Genomic DNA, 22452 nt, shown 5'->3' with positions numbered 1-22452 from the left:
GGTGTCTCCAAGTGAGTAGCGTTGACTCTCAAAGCTTTCATTAACCAAATAATTACCTACTCATCTTCATTCAGATCCCAGGTACTGGTTAGTGGGGGAACTGCTTGCATTTTGCATTTTGCTCTCATCCCAACCCAAATTTCCCAGTCGCTCCCCCCACAGTTTTTGCTAGAACAGAGAGAATAGAATTGATGGAGTACTTCTCTTGCACTTTGTGGTATCTTTCTGCTTTCTCTCATTCCCCTTGTTTTCATGAGCACTACAGCCATCCAGCCCATCTTTTCCACTCACTCTGCCCCCTTCTTCCTGAATGAGGAGTGTGGGTAACTGGAAATTTGATTGTTGTTCTTTGACGCTCTTGTGGTAAGACCACTTTTAATTCTCTCATTACTGTCACAGAGTGATGGCCTTCCTGCCCTAGTAACTTTAAAGAAAGGGCTTGTGGCGCTGGCCAGACAGTGGATGAAGTTTATTGTGGTGACGCCGACTTTCAAGGCAGTGAATTTACATAGACCGGCTCAACCCCTGAAACCACAGACTGCTTTGCGCCATGAACGTGAAGATGGACTTGGGCTAGACAATGGTGGCGGTCTTCAGAGTGACACCAGTGCTGATGGAGCAGAATTTGAGTTTGATGCAGGTAATTTGGGAATGGAGGATCGTTTTCCCTGAGTTGAGAGTAATTATACTTTCCAAATTCCTTTCTTGGATTAGAATAGAATTGAAACAATCACACTACTTGTCCCTTATATATGGTGTTTTTACTTTATTTTTCTCTGAAGGTTACAGGCAGAACCTGGAAGGATTTAGTTTGTAAGATCATCATTTTTTCTTTTTCCACATTTTAACTTAATTTACAAGGTTTTCTCTAAATGCTTGTCATCTCATAAAATATGACTTGACTCATTTCCCGTATATATTGCTAATTTAACAGTAGCAAACTGTAGTTTGGATTGTAAATAACATAACATAACGGTTTCTACATGGTATTATGCTCTTAATTGGTTCTGTGAAGGCGTTAAATGAAAGAGTGCTAAACACAGGGTGCTCAATAGGAAACTTACATAGAACCAGTAGTCAAGAGACCTGATTCTGCTCCTGACTCCACCACTTGCTTTCCGGAAGATCTTGGGCAAGTCATGTAATTTGATGCCTCAGTTTCTTCAAATGTCAAATGGGGACTGAATACCTGTTCCCGCTCCCTCTTAGTCAGTGAGTCTCAGCTGAGACAGGGGCCTATGTCCTCTCTGATTATTTTGAATTTACCCAGTGCTTAGCATAGTGTTTGACACATAGTTAGTGCTTAACAGAATGTCATTATTATTATGGTTTCTACATGGTATTATATTCTTTGTTTCATGAAAATGATATTAAGAGCTCTGAATTAAGTATAGTTTCTCAGTGTACAGTAAAGGTCATTGATCCAGTCCCAGGCTCCCAGACTCGACCAAAGCAATATCCATTTTAAAGTGATAAAGAACACAACGAATGGAGTAACAACATCAAATGACATTGCAAATATACCTGAGTAACAGACTCTGAATTTTGTTTTTCCTGTGCACACAAAATAATTTTAATGTTACGTTTATATCCTATTCAGCAAAAATCACCCTCATGCTGCTAGCTATCATGCTAGAAATCTGGCATTTTCTATGCTAAATAGAACTGTCATTAAATAATGCAAAATTAAAATGGGCTTTGGATACCATAGTCATGCCCACCAAAATACTCCAAGATTGAGAGTACGGGAGCAGAGAGATGTTGAAGCAAACTGCATCAAAACACTCTGCTAAGCCCCTGAGAGAGTACAGTATAGTTGGTAGACTAAATTCCTGGCCACGAGGCGTTTACATTATCTTGTCCTATCTTACGCTGTCGAGTCGTCTCCAACCTATAGCAACTCCGTGGACGCATCTCTCCCAGACCTCCATCTGCAATCATTCTGGTAGTGTATCCTTAGAGTTTTCTTGGTAAAGATATGGAAGTGGTTTACCATTGCCTTCTTCCGCGCAGTAAACTTGAGTCTTCACCTTCAACTCTCTCCCATGCCGCTGCTGCCCAGCACAGGTGAGTTTTGGCTTGTGGCAGATTGTCTTCCACTCACTGTCTGCTGCCCAAGCTAGGAATGGAGTGGGTATGCCTCTGCTTGACTCTCCCTCCCTCAGCCAAGACTGGTAGAGTGCTGGAAACTCTCCAGGTGCGATCCTGAGAGGCGGTTTACAATATAGAAGGGATATTATCTAGCAACTATATTGCTCTTTCCCAAGCAGATAGTATAGTGCTCTTGTAAGTGTTCAAGAAATAAGTATTATTGATAGTGTAACAATCCCTCCCCGCTTTGAGTGTTTAGTATAATGCATCAGCATTGACATTGTTTTACGAGATTGGTCAGGAAACTCAAAGATGATAAAACAGAAGTTTCCTTTTTTTTTTTTGGCTTAGCAAGCTGTTTTTATAGAATAGTTTTTGAGGAAGACTCCTCTCTATGGCTGTCTGCTTTTAGGGCTGTTCTGTGAGTGTGCCTCTGGTCCTTGGCATTGCCTAGTTTACCGAGTCCCCCATCCCAGTTTGAATAGGGAACTGAACTTTTTCCTACTGTCTACTGTGTTGATTTTTATGTTAAAGCTTTAAAATACTATCGTTACAAGTGGCCGTATTTCAACCCATCGAACATTTTCTCTTTTTTCGTTTGTAATAGGCAAAAGTTGATTTTTTTAAAAAAATTACTACCTCATCTATTTATTAGTGCTACCGGGATTCTGATACGTTTCCCTTTGTTATCCAACTAATCAGTTGTTTGGGCTAAACGCCTGCAAATGATCTCTCAAAGCAGAGGTGTTTGGGTTTAAAGGTGGAGAAAGTACTTCAACAGACAGATTCACCACTTTATAATTAAAGTTGAATTACATATCAGTTTAGGTTTGTATCTACGTCTTATAAAAATACTGAAATGATCATCTTCATTCTCTTGGAAGGCTGCATCTTTTTGAACTAGCACACTATTTGTCTTAATAAAAATTGTATTTGATAGATGCTTATGACAGTTTAAATATATTAAATTTCCTTATTTCCCTTAAGATAAAATTGAAGAACCACAGCATGAACCTTACTACATTGCTTGTTTTTATAAAGCAATTATCTACATAGCTTCTTCTTTTGAAATGCTTTATAACATGGTAATGTAATTTTATTACTGACCCATCAAATCCTGCTATGAATCTGATCAATATCATTCCCAAGTGGATTAGAAACATGAAGGTGGGGAGTAATTTAATAGCATGCATAAATCTGGTGGAGGTGTTAGAGCTGGAGAGGGTGTTTGCTTATTGCCAATCATTATTGACTTTAGTCCATTAAATCATACTTCTTCCTTTGTAAAGCTTTAAGCCTGGCTATATCATTATCCTCAGGGGCGGTTAGGTCTTGGGCTTTCAGCTAACGTGAATACTGAATGCAGAGCTTGAACAGGAGGTGTTCTCCGTTTTCATTGTCCCAAGGAAAGGTAGAGTCTGGGTGAGGATGGGGGTCAGGAAAAAGAAATCCAAATAGAGAGTATCAACCTGAAAATAAAAGGCAAGTGGAGTTGCCCCGTTTTAGGCCTAACAGCATGGATTTTTATGACATCTTAGAATGACGGGAGCACAGAAAACAGTTGTTTCACGTGCCGTCTATAGTACATATCTACCTTCTTATGCACATCTTCAGAACTTTTGTATATAAATTTTTTTTCAATTGTCCACTCCAATATTTATTTTGATTGCTTTGTAACTACTTCTTTGTCTTCCCCATTAGAAGATAAGCTCCTCATGGGCAGGGAATGTCATTGGTTTGTTTTCCACTTCCTATACGTCTTGCACCAAGTGGGCGCAAAACCAATCCTACTACTGCGTGCACCTAACGTGACCGATTTTTAATTTTTCAGCTACTGTCAGTGAGCACACAATGCTTCTAGATGGAATTGCCAATCGGCCTCCACCTGGTGGGGGATCTTCTGGTCCTGTGTCTGGGGCCGAGATCATGAGGAAACTCTCCAAGTCACACACCCACAGTGATTCTGCTCTTAAAATAAAGGTATTCCCAATTTGGTTCAAATATTCCCTTTTATCCTTTTTATGCTTCATAGTAGAGATACACATATCTCACATATGGTGCTTGGCCCATAGTAAGTGCTTAACAAATACCATCCTTCTTACCGTATCTTCAGTGGAATCTACGTGACAGGTTTTCAAGCCCTTTCCAGTTTCAAAACTTCATTCTTTCTCTCCTTAGCTTCTCCCCTCGTTGGCAGTCTACATCCACCACCTGGCACTAAATACCTCCATCATTTGATCGTATTGTGTTTTTTTTCCCCTTTTCATTTCCCTTGGAACATGAAAGAAATTTTTTTCTGATTATTTGAACAATATTTAATTTCTCAAGGATAAAGAATCCAAATTGTCATTTTCAAGGTAAATTGGACCTTATTAGAAACAGACGTATTCCTTTAAGTGTATAAACAGTTCTTTATCGAAACCCTAACCAAGTAGAATGTTAGTTTCATTCACTTGTTATCATTTGTTTGAAGGAACAACTAGAAATTTTCTCTAGAAATTGGTCTAAGCGATTAGCTTGCTAACCACTGGAAGATCAAATAGAGGTTATAGTTGAACATTCCTACTTGATTTTAAATGAAGTTATTATAAAGAAAAAAGAACATTTCGTCAAGCAATTATAGGTCAGAATTATCCCAGTTCTAAAATAATTTACATTTTTAATTGCCACAGAAGTCTCACTTCTATGATTTCTCACTGAGGCATTGGGCCAAGGTCCCATTGGCCTGGTCTATCTCCTGTTTTTCAGAAGCATGCTCACTACTTCTTATGAAAATTCTGATTTCTGTTGTATGAATAGAACGGTAGACAAAACTATCCAGTTAGACAAATGCAATAGAGTAGAAAAATTTCCTCTTGAAATGCCCCTAGTAGTCTTCTGGGTTGAGTCGTTCTAGACCCCAGAAACTTTTCCTTTGTGGTATTCACCCAGTCCTCTCAGAATTTAAATTAAAACTGAATTCAAAGTTCAAGATTTCTCACAAGGGTGAATTTGGAAATATTCTGTTGCCCGTTCTTTTTTCCTAGGCCATTATTAAAATTTTACAGTAACCGTACAAGTCAGTCTTTTCAATAGTGACCTTGAAATTGAATTAACCGAATAGTCTGAGGAAAAGAGCAGGAGAATCCCAATCAGAGCTATTTAAAAATGGAGGTCGCCTTGTATGACTGAAGCTTTGTGAATGTGAAAAAGCAGCTTGTACCTGACTTGTTTTTTTTTCTTTTCAATCCCTTGCCAGGGCATCCACCCGTACCATTCCCTGAGCTACACCAGTGGCGACACGGCCACTGATTCCCCGGTGCACGTTGGCCGCTCTGGGCTGCCGGTCAGAGAAAGTCCAAGGAAGGAATCTTTACTCAGCTACTTGACTGGGAGTTTTCCTAGCCTGCACAACCTCCTGGAAGGGACTCCTCAGAGAAGCACCACAGCTGTCAAAAGTAGTTCCCTAACGAGGACCGGTAGGCGCACATCACAGCGGGAGAAAAATCCGTTTTCTTAGAAAGCAGTGATTTTCCTTCGCCGCTTTGTCTTCCTTAAAGTGAAGTTGCCTCAGTAGTTGGTCATAAGAAGCAGCAGGTGGACAGTGGATAGAGAATGGGGCTGGGAGTCACAAGGTCATGGGTTCTGATGGTGACTCGGCCACTTGTCTGCCGTGTGACCCTGAGCAAGTCACTTCACTTCTCTGGGCCTCAGTGATCTCATCTCTAAAATGGGGGTTGAGACTGAGCCCCACGTAAGACAGGGACTGTGTCCAAGTCCACTTGCTTGTATCCACCCTAGCGCTTAGAACAGTGCTCGGCACATAGTAAGCACTTAAATACCATCTTTATTATATTATTCCTAGCGGAATCATTTGGGAAACGTCCGTAGTCATACTTTTCTCAAATTGTCTTCGCCCTTGAAATCTGTTTGCACTACTTTTAGCAGCATTGACACTGCATTTGTTCAAGCACTGTTTATCTTTTTGTGCTCAAGTGAACTGTTCTGTAGACAAGTCGTTTAATTGCATTTCCCCCTTAGCGATGATAAAAATAAGCAAGTTCCCGAGCCCCGTACTATTTAATACCATCACTGGTACAGTAATTTCAGTAGTTTGAAAAGTACTGTAAAAATTCACTTCAAAAATGACGTTTTTTTCTTGTAATAATACAACTTCTATATCTGTAACTTTGTAAAGTACTCTAAAGGAGATGTTTCAGTAAAACAACTCACTCTTTGCCTTTAGGAAATACAGTGGCCACCGACATGCTATCAGAACACCCTTTGTTATCAGAACCGTCATCAGTGAGCTTCTATAATTGGATGTCAAATGCAGTGGGTAACCGGGGAAGTATGGTACAGGAATCTCCCGTCACAAAGTCCGGTCACAATAGCCTCCCAACAGGTATTAAATCAAAAATCTTTCTGGAAAACCCTAGAGCTTATTGATTTGCTTTCTGATTGGCGTGTACTAATTTAGAAATGTACCTGTAAATATTTCTGAAGTCCCAGGGGGTATCAGAGTATTCGTAAAGGTTGACATAAGTGTTTTAAAGGAAATTAATTAGTAAATAAAACTATGACTGCCATTTGTGAAGTATCTTAAAGATAGAGAATTTAGAAATTTTCAGCAGCCCCCTTCTTAGGATTCCCTTGAAAAGGTGAGCATTCAAGAAGCAATGATTAACTACAGCGAGGTTTAATAACCTATTTGGGAAAGGGTTGAGGATGCAGTGAGATTCATTTTGAAAACGTGAATCACTAAGGTTACAATGAGAAATGCAAATTATTGTGCAACACTTGGCCAAGATGAATTTGTTTTTAAACAATCCCAAATCCTGTAGGACATAGACTTCCAAACTCTGTTTTTAGCAGCAGCTTTAACTGGGGCCTGTTACTGATTATTTTTCATTCGAGGCCTAGTGCAGTCACAAGATTGGCACTCACCAGTATTCCAGCAGCTGCTGGAAAAAGCCTCTGCAAGTCTTGGTGCCAGCTGTAGGGGAGGGTGAATGGCTCCTAGGGGATCAGAATAAACATCCTCAGGCCCCTAATGAACCTCCAGTTTCCCATTAGCATCTGTGAAGGTAGGAGAAGTCATGGTTTCTCAGCTGGCTCCTTTCTTTTTTCCCCTCCAGTGGCTTACTGGTGGGGTGAGACCAGGACTTCCAGCCCTCCCTTGGTGTAGGGGCTATCAATCAATCAATCAATCAATCAATCGTATTTATTGAGTGCTTATTGTGTGCAGAGCACTGTACTAAGCTCTTGGGAAGTACAAGTTGGCAACATATAGAGACAGTCCCTACCCAACAGTGGGCTCACAGTCTAAGTCAGCTCAGACCTTGCCCCCCATTGATTTCTTTGCAGCCCTGGCATTTGCTGCAAAGTGCATACGTGAGAGGAGAGGAGGATGGAAAGGAAAACCCTATCCAGTTCAAGCTCCTCCTTTCCCCCTTGGTGTACATTTTGGCCCCCAAATTATATATGTGAGGATAGTTAGTTAGAATTAAATCAACTTTGTTCACCAGAATTCAGCATAGACATGTGAAATCTCAGTTTACCGTTTTTTTACATTTATAACCGCAGATAAGAACACATCTACAGTGACAGCCATAGCTATTTAATCACAGAAATCTGTTATGTGACCACAAGTCAAGTTTCTCCTTCTCGATTTAAATAAGTTGCAAAGCTGAATGCACCAGTGAATGGCAGAGATTTCCTCCGTTTCTGTAATTGTACCTTTCTTTGACTGTAGCGTTTTCCAAAACAACACCTCTTAGTATAGTGAGGTGTATGATTCGCTTGAACTGTCTTTGGCTGCATTTGGAAATGGGGTTTTACTTGACTAGGGGCTGCTCCCAACCTTCCTACAATACCCTCAGCCTCAGACTTCAATACAGTCTTGTCCAGTGACCAGAACACTTTGGATGGAACCCATTCTCAGCATAGCACCAGTCAGGATGATGTAGCGGCTGTGGAAGAGGGCAACCAAGGGTTTCCTGCTGTTCAGCTGGCTGATGCACAGGTGAGTGGACCTGGGGTTTGGGGAGGGATTGACTAAATCTAAAAAAAGTTCTCGATCGAAAATTCTCTTTTAAAACATCGTCAGCGTGGCTTAAAAGTGAAACACGGTGGCTTTTGGGAGAGAATTAATGGAAAATATGCATTTTGGGGGGCATACAATAAAAGTAGAAGGTGCATTCCAGGCAGTTGAGTTGCAGTCACATTTTTAAACCCAATGCCACCTCTGGGTTTTAGCTTTAAAGTGGGAATTTGGCTCCTATTCCGTCTCATAGGTTGATTAAAAGACAGCAATTGATGATTATTCCATTAGCGTATGAAAGTAGCATGACCTCGTGGTTGGAGCTGCTGTAGTTGAACGGTGTTGTAATATTTAAATATACGAAAACTAGATTGTAGAGAATCTAGTATCCCTTGGAGAGCTATTGAGGTCTGAAGTTCTTTTTAAAATTAGGTTTCTAGAGCTGTACATCTTAGGTTGAAGAAAAGTTGGAGATTTGAGGAAGATACAAGCACTAACCCTTTGGCAGATAAGTACTTTATCTGGGAAGCCTGGAAAAAAAAAGAAACCAGTGGTGAGGCTAATGATTTGTTCTGATTATACCAAAGCAAAATGCAGTTAAAGCCCCTCATTACTCTGGAGCACAATCCTACTCACTATTGAATCAAATGGTGGCTTCCTATCATGTCAATCAGTGGCATTTATTGAGCACTTACTGTGCGCAGAGCACTGTCCAAAGTGCTTGGGAAAATATAATACTGCAGTTGGTAGACACGTTCCCTCCCCACATTGAGTTTACAGCCTGTAGCTTAAAGAAGGTAGAAGCACTGTGGGCTAGTGAGTGCTGTGGCTTAGTAGATGAAGCATAGGCTTGGGAGTCAGAAGGACTTCGGTTCTAATCCCGGCCCCCCCACTTGTCTGCTCTGTGGCCTTGGGCAAGTCACTTAACATCTCCGTGCCTCAGTTCTCCCATCTGTTAATTGGGCATTAAGACTGAGAGCCCCATGTGGGACATGGACAGTGTCCAACCTGATTAGCTTGTATCTACCCCAGTACTTAGTACAATAAACACTTAACAAATACCATAAAAAAAGTCGCCTTGGCCCATAATCTGTTCCTTTCCATGGGTTCTGTCTTTCTATCAAGCTGTCAAATTAAAAATGTAATAAACCTTTACTGAACCAGCTAATCCAACAGTAGAAGAGAGCTCAGCAGGCAGTGTGCCTCTGAGCTTAAGTATGTATGTATTGAAATATGCTTATGAAAGTTTTTGCCGTCTGTATTATTTTTGTACTTTCTCCCGTACTTGAGATGTAAGCTGGTAATTTTACATTCATTTTTCAGATAAGGGAACTGCGACAAGGAATTTTTATTGTTGGGTTGAGAACTAATTTGTGGGAATTAGAGAATGCATATGATTGTTAGTGATTGCTTTCTTGTTGTACAAGTAAGCCCTAGAATGTGAAACAATATAAGCAATAGTGAAGTTGCATGGCCTAGTGGGAGTCGGAAGACCTGGGTTCTAAACCTGGCCTCGCCACTTATCTGTTGTGTGACCATGGGCAACTTACTTAACTTCTCTGTGCCTCAGTTACCCGGTGTGGGTCGGGAATGTGCCTCCCAAATCTGTTATATTGTAGTCTCCCAAGCGCTTAGTACAGTGCTCCGCACACAATAAATGCTCAATGAATATGATTGATTTGTAAAACGGGAATTAAATCCTACTCCCTGTTACTTAGACTGTGAACCCATGTGGGACAGGGACTGTTTGACCTGTTTTTCTTATATCGACCCCAGCATTTAGTTACAGTGCTTGACATGTAGTAAGTGCTTAACAAATGCATAAAAGGGCAACCAGATCATTATTATTATTATATTAAGCACTTTCTATGGGTCATACACTGTGGTAGATACAAAATGTCAGACACGGTCCTTGTCCCACTTGGCACGTGCAAGAGCAGTTACCATATCCCAGTTTTCAAGATAAGGAAACTGAGACCCAGAAAAGCTAAGTGACTTGTCCAAAGTCATAAAGTAGGTCAGTAGCAGAGCTGGGTTTAGAACTCCAGTCTCCTGAGTACCAGGCCCCCCCCCCCCCCCCTTTTTTTTTTCTGGTAAGCCCACTGCCTCCTTGTAGGAGGTGATGATTTTATAATTATACACCTTACATAACTGGTAAGTAAAGGTTTAAGTCCCTTGGTCAGACCTCAAATTTGAACACAGGTTTTGGGCTCTGCCCCTGGTTGTTATTGGTGACTTGGCGTAAACTTGCTTCCTTTTTGTTAATCTAGAGTGAGTATACTAACATTTCAGGTTATTGTGAAGAATAACTAAAAGGTGAGTGTAATACATTCTGCAAATAAAATACTTGTTAGTAACATGGGTGTTCATATTGTGTGGAAAGAAGAGTTGTGAAGGTTGGGGCAATTTGGGGACAGCAACCCTCAAATTGGATACAATTAACACCATAAAGTAGATTCTTATCTTACTTTTGCTATAGGAATGGCATTAATTTTATTACAAGTCCCATATAAATGGGACAAGAAAAGACATTTAGTAACAATTTCACCATCCCTAAGAATGAAAACTTCTAAAAATAAAGATAACATAGATAATTTGTGTGTTACAGGTGGTTTTCAAGCCCCTTCTGAGCCATACAGGGATTCAGTCACAGGATGCAATGCCTCTCTGCTACCGAATGTATTTTGGAGAACATCTTTCATTTTCAGGGACTTTGGATTGCCTTAGAGCAGATATCGTTGATTCTGACACAACTAAAGAGAGAAAAAGTAAAAGAGCAAGACGGTATGAATGCATATATATAATGTTCACTGAATTTGTTTCTCCCCCCAAAAATGTCGCTGCACAACTTAGTGAACAGTCTGTAGAGCCATTTTCTCCCAAGAATTTTGGTTTTGATAGGATACTATTTATTTTTACGAATTTAGCAGAACTAATATGACCCCACAGTTTATTTTCAGTGATGTGTTGAGATCACAAAGATGTATTCTTGTGTTTCTGTGACACATATATAAGTAATTGGCAGTTTCATGCTGGGTCACCGAGCGCAAGTATTGATAGAGAAGTTTTTGAAATCTATTTAAACAATGCAGTTATTGCATTTTAAGTTAGGGTAATTGGTAATAGGGTACGGAGTGGGGAGAGTACTTCCAAACTGTACCCAAAAGAGCATGTCGTGGAAGGGTCTGGGCTGGATAACATATAGCCACTCGTAGCTATTGATTTCTTAATAGCCCGAATGACAGCTTAGTACAGTGCTTGGCACATCGTGAGCGCTTAATGGTCTTTATAGTCATCCTTATTACTGTTGTTATTAGTAGTAGCAGACCTGAATAAAGTCCCAGTTCTGCTTGTGTCTGGCTACTGTGGGAGAACTCGAAACATTCTCAGCAATATGCTGCAATCCTGCCTGCCTACTTGTAACTTGGTTTCCCAGGGCAACAAGACTGGTAGGGATCGGAGTGCGTGAATGACATTGCACAAGCCACTAGCATTATCGTCAATTCCTCTACTTAGGTTCTCTGTCATGAAGTCTTGGGACTAAGGCCTATCCATTGTTCCTGATGGGAGACTCGATCGGTCTCATTTAAATAACCAAAACAGTCAGCAAGGAACCATGAGAGTTTTTAGTGTATCCTAATTTTAAAATCTTTGAATCATGCTCTTATAAAACGTATTTGTCTTCCTATTAATTAGGATGATAAAGAGAAAGGAAGTTTAGCATGTCATCTAGCTCATCCTCCCTTCAAGCAGGACTACACGTTGCCCATCAGAAGCAGAGGGTTCTGGTCTTCTTTTTAAAATATCTGAAGACAGTTCCACAACCTCGTAGAAAACCATTTTAATGCCTAAAAACTTACCAAACTAGAATCCCTCCTTTATCAGTTTGTGTTGTTTTCATATACCATTAAAATCTGATTCTAAAACCACACTTTTAACATACTTGCACCCTCCATACCCTGCTGTAATTATCATCATCATCATCATTATTATTATAGCCATTTTCATCTTCATGTCCTCACAGTCTTAATGGGGATCTGATTTAGCTGTTAATCAAATTTGTCAGCGGAATTTGAGTGGTACAGCTGAGCTTCAAATGAAACAGCATGGTTCTTCCTTGCTATTAGCTCTCAGGGGCATGGCATGCCTTTTTATGGCTACCAGCCCTGCTTTTTCCTAGCTTTTTCCTTCCCCATACACAGAGTTGGGGCAAACGAGGGAGGCAACGGTGGTAATTATGGAAGGAAGGAAAAGACCAGGCACAGCAGAATTGTTGCCAGACCCTGGGGAGCCAGCAGCAGCCTGACAGCTGCATCTTGACTGTTCATGCCTGTCATGTGCTCGGCACGATGAAGAAAACCCTAAGATCTCTACCTTAATTTTGCCCTTCAGAATTCAAAACTTAGGCAGTGCTGCCCTGACCTTTTCAACCCTATTGGCTGAACAAATTCCTTTTCTCGGTCTGAGTTGGTTCCCAGGATCCTTAAACTTAAACTATCAGGGATAGTTCTTTCCTGCTCCCTGCTCAAGTAGCTCAACATCTTTAGTTCTTGTCTCCTGCCGGCCTCCTCTTCTCTCTTATCTCCCTTTGGGCAGGATTATTTTCTCTGGTTGAAATCTGCTGTTCAATCCCGATTGTCTTTTTGTACTGTGTGGCTTCTGTCTTTGCAGGGAGCCTTATTCCTGCAGCTGTAGACTGTTATCTCCCCAGCTGGCGCTTCTCTGACTGTCATCACCCCTGCTTTGATAGGCCCTTCTGTTCCCTGCTTCCTTCTCTATACTTCTGACTCATTTTTATTCTGTCTATCTGAGGGTCCTCATGCCTCACAAGCTTTTAAAAAATCCTTAATTGGTGCCAAAAACTGGGCTTTCATTTGTAGGTCTCTCACAATGCTCATGAGTGCCCGGTAGGCTGCTGATTTGTTTTCAAGAAGTAATTTTAGTTTAAAAAGATATATGGGAAGTGTCAAACTCCTGACCGACTCTCATGAAAAAATTCACAAGGACCATTCCTTGAAAATGTTATTGAGAAGCATCCATCTTTAAAGCCAGAATTCCTTCTTGAAAGTTGGCAAAGTGTTATTTTCTATCACCATTTTAATAGGTTTGTACTTGAAAGTAAAAATGCTGGGCTTCTGATAGGGTATGTCTGATATGTTTTCTCAGACACATTCCTGAACGTTTGTTTTCTCCATGCTTTTCTTTTAGAAGAAGGGGAGTGACAATTTCCCAGGGCTCAACAGCTCTTATGGGTCAGAAAAGCGGAAGGAAAGAAACCTAGTTGTCATGTGTTGCATATGGGGAAGGGAAAAGTTGATCTGAACCTAGAATAGCATGGTGTTGTGTTATCCAGTTTCCTGTCTTCCTCTGTGATCAATCTTTTATAGAAATTGCTTTTGGAGATACAGTTTCTAACGGAATTGAAGCCAGTCAGTCAGTCGTATTTATTGAGCACTTACTGTGTGCCCCGCACTATGCTAAACGCTTGGGAGAGGACAGTGTGACAGTGTAACAGACACATGCCCACAATGAGCTTACAGTCTAGAGGGGGAGACAGACATTAATATCAATAAATTACAGATATGTACATAAGTGTTGTGGGCTGGGAAGGGGGATGAATAAAGGGATCAAGTCAGGGCAACACAGAAGAGAGTTGAAGAAAGGAAAAGGGCTTTGTCAGGGAAGGGGTTTTGGAGGAGATGTGCCTTCAATAAGGCTTTGAAGCAGGAGGAGAGTAATTGTCCGTCAGATACGGAAAGGGAGGTTGTTCCAGACCAGAGGCAGGACATGGGCAACAGGGTGGCAGCAAGATAGGCAAGATCCAGGTACAGTGAGAAAGTTAGCATTAGAAGAGCGAAGGGTGTGGGCTGGGTTGTAGAAAGAAAGTAGCGAGGTGAGGTGGGAAGGGACAAGGTTCACTGAACTCTTAATTATCTTCTGTTTTGGATAATCATTACTATGATCCCTTTGGTTAATTGAGGGTAATTGAGGGTGTGCAGCAATTAGGTATATCTTATATTGAGATCAAATGCAGCTACCTTTATAGCAAGTTTCAGAATAAAGTTCAAGCAGGGCAGGGTTTAAATCTCAATATAAGTAACTGGAGGGGCAGAAGGGTATTGGGTTTGTTCTATCAAATTCTGCCAAAAGAGAGCAAGAAGTACAAGGTTTATTCCAAATAAAAATAGCACTTTAATGAAATGTGGACTTTAATGGAAGAGACAGAAAAAAAGTTTACTGTGCCATGTTGGTTTTTTTTTTTCTTTTAACTCTCACCAATATATTTTAGGCAAGGGGCTATAAATCTCCCACCACTGGAGTTCAAACCAGCGTTAATGTTGGAAACCTTTAGCCTCAGTGCTGTTGTGATGGAGAAATCAGTGTGCACTCCTCAGAACTCAACCAATGCCCTTTCTTTTCACGACCTCAACAAGCGTTACTACAACACCTTTCACTGCAATTTTACAATCTCTTGTCAGTCAATAAGCCAACACGTCGACATGGCATTGGTTCGTCTCATTCATCAATTTAGTACAATGATAGATGATATCAAAGCCACCCAGACAGATATTAAGCTTAGCAGATATACTGCTGGCTCAGCATCTCCGACCCCTACCTTCAAAACCCGTAAGCACCGCGACTTCCGCTCTTCTGACTTCAGCCGGAGCTCAAGGGGAAGTCTGAATGGCGGAAATAGAGTAAATAATGCCAAGAGTAAAAGGACCAACAACGAGAACAACAAGAAAGAACCTCGGAATAAGAATTCCGTCGGAAGATCAGAAAGACGAACTTCGAAAGTGTCCAGGAAAGGTTCAAAGGATGTAGTTGATCACATGACCATTCATATGGATGACTCTGATTCGATTACGGTGTCAGAGCAGAGCGAGCCTTCTGCAGAGTGCTGGCAAAATATGTATAAACTGCTGAATTTCTATTCGCTTATCTCAGATCCAACGGGAATTTTGGAGAAATCATCTGAAACATTTGGACCAGCAGGTATGTGGGTTTTTTTGAAAATGATAGATATGTATCATCTATTATGCAGATAATCTATTTACCGTTAATATAAATACGAATATATTTAATGTATACACTGTGAATGTTCATCACTACAGTTCCTTGTGCATATTCCCGAAGTGCCCGAACACTAAGAATCCGGATGAATTTGATTTAAGGCAGTTGGTCGCTCCGTTTTGTAATGCTCTGCGCAATCTGTGGTGCAGTCTGCCCTGGACCAAAATTCTGGGACCTGGGTGGCTTCAGCCATATAGGAGAAGGGGGAGTTCTTTGTCCAGCCAGAAACCCCAGGACCTAAATAAAAAGCTCTTGCATTTGGGTAGGGTGGGGCCACGTGTGTGCCATGTGTTGCACGTGTGTGGTGTTTTCAGCCCCTACCCCACCACCTTACTGATGATCCCTCAGGAGGCTCTAGGCAGAATGTGGAGGGGAAGCACAAGCTGGCCGTGAGGTAAGGAAGTGTCTCCAGCAGTTCCCAGAAACTTCTGCAAGCCAGGTGACTTGTAGGACCAATTAGAAGGCACTCTAAGGCTACCGCCTCATGATTAAAACACAAAAAGTACCTAGCTGTAAGGATCATAACGCAATGCTTGTCAGTCATACTGTGTTGAATTGCAACAGATTGTAACGGCATTAAATCCCCGTAAATGATAGGTGATAATCTCTGTTGCTGGTGCCATTTTCATCCTCCTGATAGGTTTGCCTTTTGCAGCTCCTGACTCAGTCTCTTATATGTGGTACTCATAGTATTTGCAGACTTGTTCCTATTTGAGTTGTAAAGTCCTGGCCTCATACGAGTAGCACATTCTTCAAATGAGCTTCAATAAAAACCTTTTGTGAAGGCATACATTGTGTAACACAAGACCGGTCTAGAATCAGTATGCATGCATTGTGACTGTTACTGCTACACTTCCCTTAGGTCCATCGTCAATTCACAGGTATAAAAATGTTCAGGCCACCCTTCAAAGTATAGAAAAAGCTTCCCGAAAGAGCGGTTATCATGAGGAGATGATGCTAAGTCCTTTTTCTCCCTCTCGCTTCACCCACGCAGGTGTCCGGAGCCCCACAGAACCAACGTGTAAGGTCGTGTTTGAGAACGAACAGGACAACAACAGCTTGAACAAGGCCCAGAGGAAACGCAGCGTGGTCACCACCGAACCCCAGCACGTGACTCTCATAGTGTTCGGGATTGGCATGGTGAATCGCACGCACCTTGAGGCGGATATCGGTGGACTAACCATGGAGTCCGAGCTGAAGAGAATCCATGGGAGCTTTACCCTGAAAGAAAAAATGAAAGGTACAGGCGGCAATAATTCTTCCAAACCCTTCAGAAATCACATCTCTTCCAGTAGGCCTCCCCCAAATTAATCTCCCCAACATATGTTCCCCCCAATTGCTCCTTCAGCATTTCTGTTCTCGTAACCTCTCGTGGCACTTATATGCCGCCTCCTTGAGTACTTCCAGGAATTTATGGGTGTCACCTGAAAAGAAGTAGTAATAATAATGGCATTTAATAATGGCAGTAGTAGAGCCTTGGGAACTCTGGGGTGCTCTGCTGTTTCTTCCAAGAGCTTTTCATCTGTGCCCTTGCCATTTCTGGAAGAACAAGGAGTAGGGGAAGTGCTGACCGATAGGCGAGTCTGTGGTGAGAGGCCCCAAAATGCCCATGTTGCCTCTCTGTCTTGGTTTGTTGATGGCCGGTGGGGTTGCACCACTTCCCGCTTTATGTTCTTTGGAGTGGTTCATGTGCATCAAAGTTGAGGGAAGGCATCTGCTAAGACCCGCTGTTCATCAGCGAGTATCTCCTCTATTTTAGGGGAGGAGGGTGCTTGGGGAGAAGATAGCCCACCCTCCGCGTTTTGGGTCTGGGCCCTAGTGCAGGGAATGGCATCATGTCTCTTGAAATCCGCTCACTAATCAGATTTTGCTAGAGTTGGTACTAGAGTAAGTGACACCAGTTGATGTGATATTCATTCTCATAATGTTAAAAGTTGACCTCATTTATAAAACAACTCTTAAATATTACATTCGCAAACTTACTATTCAAAACAGTAATAGCACACCTCACTTCGCTGCTTGTCTTTCAGATGTTTTGCATCAAAAAATGACAGAGACATGCGCCACCGCTCATATTGGCGGGGTTAACATTGTTCTGCTTGAAGGCATTACACCTAATATACAGTAAGTAATCAGCATTTAATAATGTACGGCTCTCTTTTTTGCTGTAGTGTTTAGCCTATGAGATGAAAACCAGATTTGGGGATTGATACTTATCTTTTCTTAATTTCATTTTGCAAGCTTAATATGTAGAGAATTCAGATACAAGTTTATCTTATGTAGAATGTAGGCTTCATGTAGAAATGCAAATTTTTTAGGGGAACACCTTTATAGACATGCTTTGTAAAAGATAAAAAAAAAACTTCTAAAAGACAGCCTTTATTGTGTTAAATTGGAAAAGATTTCCAGTTAGTTCATATTGTGGGTGATACTGATTTTAACTACTTTTTCTATGAATGCTTATTCTTTGTTTGCTTTCTTGTTCTTGCTTTCTCTTCAACGTTCATCTTCAGACTGGAGGACTTTCCAACATCTCCTACAAGTACAGCCAAACAAGAATTTCTGTATGTCCTATCGCTATTTTTAATGAGCCTGTGATTGTTACTACAGGAAGCTCTCGTCCAACATCTCAGCAACCTAAATTTGATTAAATCTGAGAAAAAGCACGATAGCAATTTGCCCATGGTGGAGAACATTTTGATTCTCCCCGATTGTTGAGGAGCAGGGTGGCCTCACTGAACGAGCAAGGGCCTGGGACTCAGAGGACCTGGGTTCTGATCCCCGCCCTACCACTTGTCTGCTGTGTGACCTTGGGCAAGTCACTCAGCTTCTCTGTGCCTCAATTATCTCATCTTTAAAGTTGGGATTAAGACTGTGAGCCCCACCTGGAATGTGGACTGTTAGCTACAAAGTAGCTACATAATATCTACATAAGTGCTTAACAAACACCATTAAAAAAAGAAAAAAAGATTTTGGTGCCAAACAAGGAGAGGGCATGGGCAGCCTACTCACTGTCCCTCGGCTGCCTGACTTGGATCACAACTACTGAGTTCTGTCAAACTTAAGTCGTGTATTTAGTTTATTGATAAATGCACAGTACAAACTTTTTAAATTTACACTTCTGTAATCGAGTATCTCCTCTGTATCGCATGGAATATTTTCTTACTCTCTGAATCCATAGTTTGACAAACATAGATTTTGCCCAGAATGAAATGCTAGCATTGGACGAGACCTTACTGTACCGTATTGTATAGTTGAAAAGATACATTGTCATAATCTGAGTGACCAGTTGTGGTCAGATAACATTAAATAGACAATATTTAATTAGAACATCCATATAATTCACTTGCCTATCTGCTCACTTTATTTCTATTTTGTGATTACTGAAAGACTAGTCCTAGTACTGTATAAACAAGGATAAAAGATTCTTCACTATGATAATTTTTCTTCTTTTTCCTATATAACAATGTAAAGTTGCAAAGTTTCATTTATAAGTTTGATATGGGTGATTTTTTCTTTTTTAACCCCCCACCACATAAAAAAATAAGAAAACATTGAATGAATGGAAGTGGTTGGGTATTGCAAGACTTGGTAGCATGGTAGAATAGTCTAGAACACTCAGTACAGAATATAATGTGCAGTTAATTAAAATCACTAATGTATTATGTGATCGGGGTCTTCAGCTAATGTTTTTTGGCTTGGTAAAAGTGCTAGTGGACAAAAGAAACCGATTAAGGTATGTGAGAACTTACCCTGTGAAGAGCACAAAAAGGTTTTGAAAATCTAGTTTTTCAGAAAAGTGGTGTTAGTGGGCATCTTTACCTATCTGTGTTTATAATGCAAAAAAAAGTAAGCAAAACTTTTTTTTACTTTCCTTAAGAATTGTGTCTTTATCAAAAGATGAATTATTTTTGGACTTTGTTTTTAGCTGTAATGCTTGTTAATTGGTATCTGAATTTAGGGGCAGAGCTAGATAGATGAATTTCAATAACTTGCAGTTGTGGGGTGAGATCTTTGTCATTCAAAGCCAAATTCAAGGGCTTTTTTCAGAGCTTTGTATATGAATCCTGTTTCATTTTTCAAGTTAATTTCATGTTTTAGTTGATGTTTAAAGTAGTTTAGTGGTCAGCTTACCTAGTAGCAAAATAGTAGTTTGATAATTTGCACTGCTGATCTGTTTGGTAATATACTTGTCTGTGTTCATTAAGTGCCACATAGCCTTTAGGAAGATTATGGAACTCTTGTTTTCTGGGTCTTCTATACTTCTGTCGAAAAACATTTTTAGCATTTATAAAATCATGCCATTTAAAATGAAATTTCTAATTAATGGAGAATCAGCTTCAGTTTTGCCCCTTGTGTGGTTGGATTTCAGATCATTTTATATTTCACTTTAGATGTGAGATTTTTTTCCCTTTTCAGTTTTGCTCTAAATATTAATTTTGGTATGCATCATCATTCAGCCTTTCTAGTGATACTCAGGAAGGAAATGACAGGAGACGCTAGGCATCAGTATGGCATTATATTTGTGAGAAATGTATGCACACCCTTTTCCCCACTTAGACACACACCACCACCACATACGTACAACGCCATTTAAATGCTAATACAGTATTGTGTTTATCGTATGCATTCGATTATTTAAATGCATTTCATGATTGTAAAACAGCACTTGTCATTTCTGCCCAATATTCTGTAAGCTAATGCAGAGCATGGAACACTTAGTTTTAGACGACCGAAGTACTTGTTCCCTTGATTTTTCCAGAAGCTCATCCAGAATAGTTTACAAGTTCTCTGTTGTGAAGAGTGTAAAAGTGGTTCCTTTCCCTTGTCACTAGAACTGTGGTGAAATGCAGCATTGCCAAGTCTCAAGCTCTTTATAGCGCCCAGAGAGGGTTGAAGACAAACAACGCGGCCGTGTTCAAAGTGGGTGCGATCAGCATCAACATACCTCAGCACCCGGCCACGTTGCATAGCATGATGGTGCGCAGTTCTCACCAGCTTTCCAAACAGATCTCGGATCTCATTAGGCAACCATCAACGGCGTAAGTCATTAATTTCACTGAGCGTGGCACTTGCCTTCTGTCGCATGGCATGATACTCGCTGTGACGCACTACTGAATTTTTACCAAACGTCTCAGAGATTTAGACTGTAAGCTTGTTGCGGGCAGGGAACGTACCTGCTAACTCTGTTGTACTTTCCTAAGTGCTTAGTACAGGGCTGTGCACATAGTAAGTGGTCAGTGAGTACAATCGATTGATCGATTTAGGGGGATCCAGGCCGCGTTGGAGACAGAATAAAGGGACGTTGGTGGCAGGGAATAATGCAAGCAGATTAGTTCCTGTTGTGTCACTTGGTGCACATGGAGTGTAGTAATTGCTCCAGGTGCATCTCTAGTGTGTCAGTGCTGGGAGCAGGGAGAGAGCAGTGCTTTGCACATAATAATAATAATATTAATAATAATGGCATTTATTAAGCACTTACTATGTGCAAAGCACTGTTCTAAGCGCTGGGGAGGTTACAAGGTGATCAGGTGGTCCCACGGGGGGCTCACAGTCTTAATCCCCATTTTACAGATGAGGGAACTGAGGCACAGAGAAGTTGTGACTAGCCCAATGTCACACAGCTGACAAGTGACGGAGCTGGGATTTGAACCCATGACCTCTGACTCCAAAGCCCGTGCTCTTTCCACTGACCCATGCTGCTTCTCTTAGTAAGCGCTTAGCAAATACCATCATTATTATTATTATCCTGAGAGAAAGCATGTGGGAGAGTGCCTGTGGTTTGGAATGCCAGAATAAAATTGCAGAGAGAACAGGACTACCTTATATGCTCTCTCCTCAATACTAGTCTTATTCCCATCCTTCCCAACTCTGCCTGGCAAGGCCGGTACTGCTTGGGATTAGAGGAAAGAGCAAGGGAAAGTCATTTGAAACGATCCCCAAGAGGTCAAGCGACTGACCTAGAATAACTCTGAGTCCTTGCAGTGGTGAAAATTGAGCAGCAGTCAGGCTAAATATACCTCCAATAATGAACAACCTCCTCTCAACCTCAGGCGTGCTAAATTTATCATTTTTACTTCTCCGTTCGTGCCAGATAAAAATTAATAACTCAGTTATCCAGAATATTCAGGCAACCAGACTGGCTGTGGTCTCATGCATTTTGAATAATTCTGTTATTACCACGTCACCGAGCAAAGATTTTGAGTCTGTCTTTAGAAAAAGTTGCAAAGGTATCTCCCTGCATTTCAGAGTTACTGGAAATGCAAGGTTGAAAAATGGAAATGGGAGCTTCCGGATATTTCCTACAGGTAGAAACCTAGAAATGACAGGTGATATTTGAAGAACTCTGCGTTTGGGGGATGGTGAGAGGAATGCATTAACTAGCATTCCATGTGAGTTATTCGAGGGACCCTTAATCTCTCCAGTAGATACATTCTTTGTTTATTTTAGTTCATAAAAAACCTAAATGCAAAACCCTGAATCAACATTCTATTTTTAAGTGTGACGTCTTTCTGCGTACTCTGCCCCCTCCCAAATTATTAGCAAGATGGATGAAATGAAGTGTGTTGGTCAGTGAACAGTAAAAAACTAATAATTTTGAACGCAGTAAATATTGTTCTGATTAAATTTTATTTTTGCTTATTTCAGTACTTCCAGGAATGATCTTTGATTTATGTTAGATCAAAAAATGTGTCTGGATTTAGTTTTCATTTACTTTGTGCCATTGACTGTTGAAAATTCTGTAGTGAAAAGTTAGAATTTCTGTTGGTAATTTTCCTGTTCTTTCAACAGCCCACAGTCTGTGAAAGAAGATATCGCAACCCCATTACCTTCTGAAAAAACTCCAACAAGTATTAATCAAACTCCTATTGAAACCAATGAATTTCCCCAGCTCCCTGAAGGCTTAGAGAAGAAGCCCATTGTTCTTAAATTCAGTGCTATGTTAGATGGCATAGCTATTGGAGCAGCATTATTGCCATCTCTGAAAGCAGAATATAAGATGGGAAGAATGAGAAGTCACGGAATGACAGGTAACACTTCATCCTAAAATTTTAGGCTCTTCTAGTTCAAAAATGTAGGAAAAATGAAACCCTTCTGGAATTTGGGGGTACTGTACTAAATGCATTTAATTAGGTAGTGATTATATGTTAATGCATATTATATGGGTCCAACAGGATGTTCCATTGGTTGTGACTCCTAATGAATATATAGACAGGTGAACTCACTGGAGAGGGAATTCTTGGGGCGAGAAATTAGAGGCCACT

The 22452-nt window shown here is 40.8% G+C and overlaps 1 protein-coding gene and 1 non-coding gene across 2 annotated transcripts in view; one reads left to right on the top strand and one right to left on the bottom strand.

Moving 5' to 3' along the window:
• KIAA1109 (KIAA1109 ortholog) overlaps positions 1 to 22452 on the top strand; it is a 174169-nt gene that overhangs the window by 89756 nt on the left and 61961 nt on the right. Inside the window, exons 41-52 of the mRNA XM_038769136.1 lie at positions 400 to 640; positions 3923 to 4071; positions 5330 to 5549; positions 6317 to 6475; positions 7920 to 8095; positions 10722 to 10897; positions 14403 to 15109; positions 16182 to 16427; positions 17218 to 17311; positions 17701 to 17751; positions 20023 to 20229; positions 21980 to 22218. Coding sequence (XP_038625064.1) covers positions 400 to 640; positions 3923 to 4071; positions 5330 to 5549; positions 6317 to 6475; positions 7920 to 8095; positions 10722 to 10897; positions 14403 to 15109; positions 16182 to 16427; positions 17218 to 17311; positions 17701 to 17751; positions 20023 to 20229; positions 21980 to 22218 — 2665 coding nt within the window. The remainder of the gene's footprint in view (positions 1 to 399; positions 641 to 3922; positions 4072 to 5329; positions 5550 to 6316; positions 6476 to 7919; positions 8096 to 10721; positions 10898 to 14402; positions 15110 to 16181; positions 16428 to 17217; positions 17312 to 17700; positions 17752 to 20022; positions 20230 to 21979; positions 22219 to 22452) is intronic.
• Positions 2078 to 2215, bottom strand: LOC119947765. The gene has a single exon (XR_005456562.1). It is a non-coding gene; the product is annotated as a small nucleolar RNA SNORA7 (small nucleolar RNA).

The sequence above is a fragment of the Tachyglossus aculeatus genome, chromosome X5 (genome assembly GCF_015852505.1).
Source record: "Tachyglossus aculeatus isolate mTacAcu1 chromosome X5, mTacAcu1.pri, whole genome shotgun sequence".
Classification (NCBI taxonomy): domain Eukaryota; kingdom Metazoa; phylum Chordata; class Mammalia; order Monotremata; family Tachyglossidae; genus Tachyglossus; species Tachyglossus aculeatus.
The sequence above is the reverse complement of the archived record's forward strand: the minus strand, read 5'-3'. Positions and strand labels throughout refer to the sequence as shown.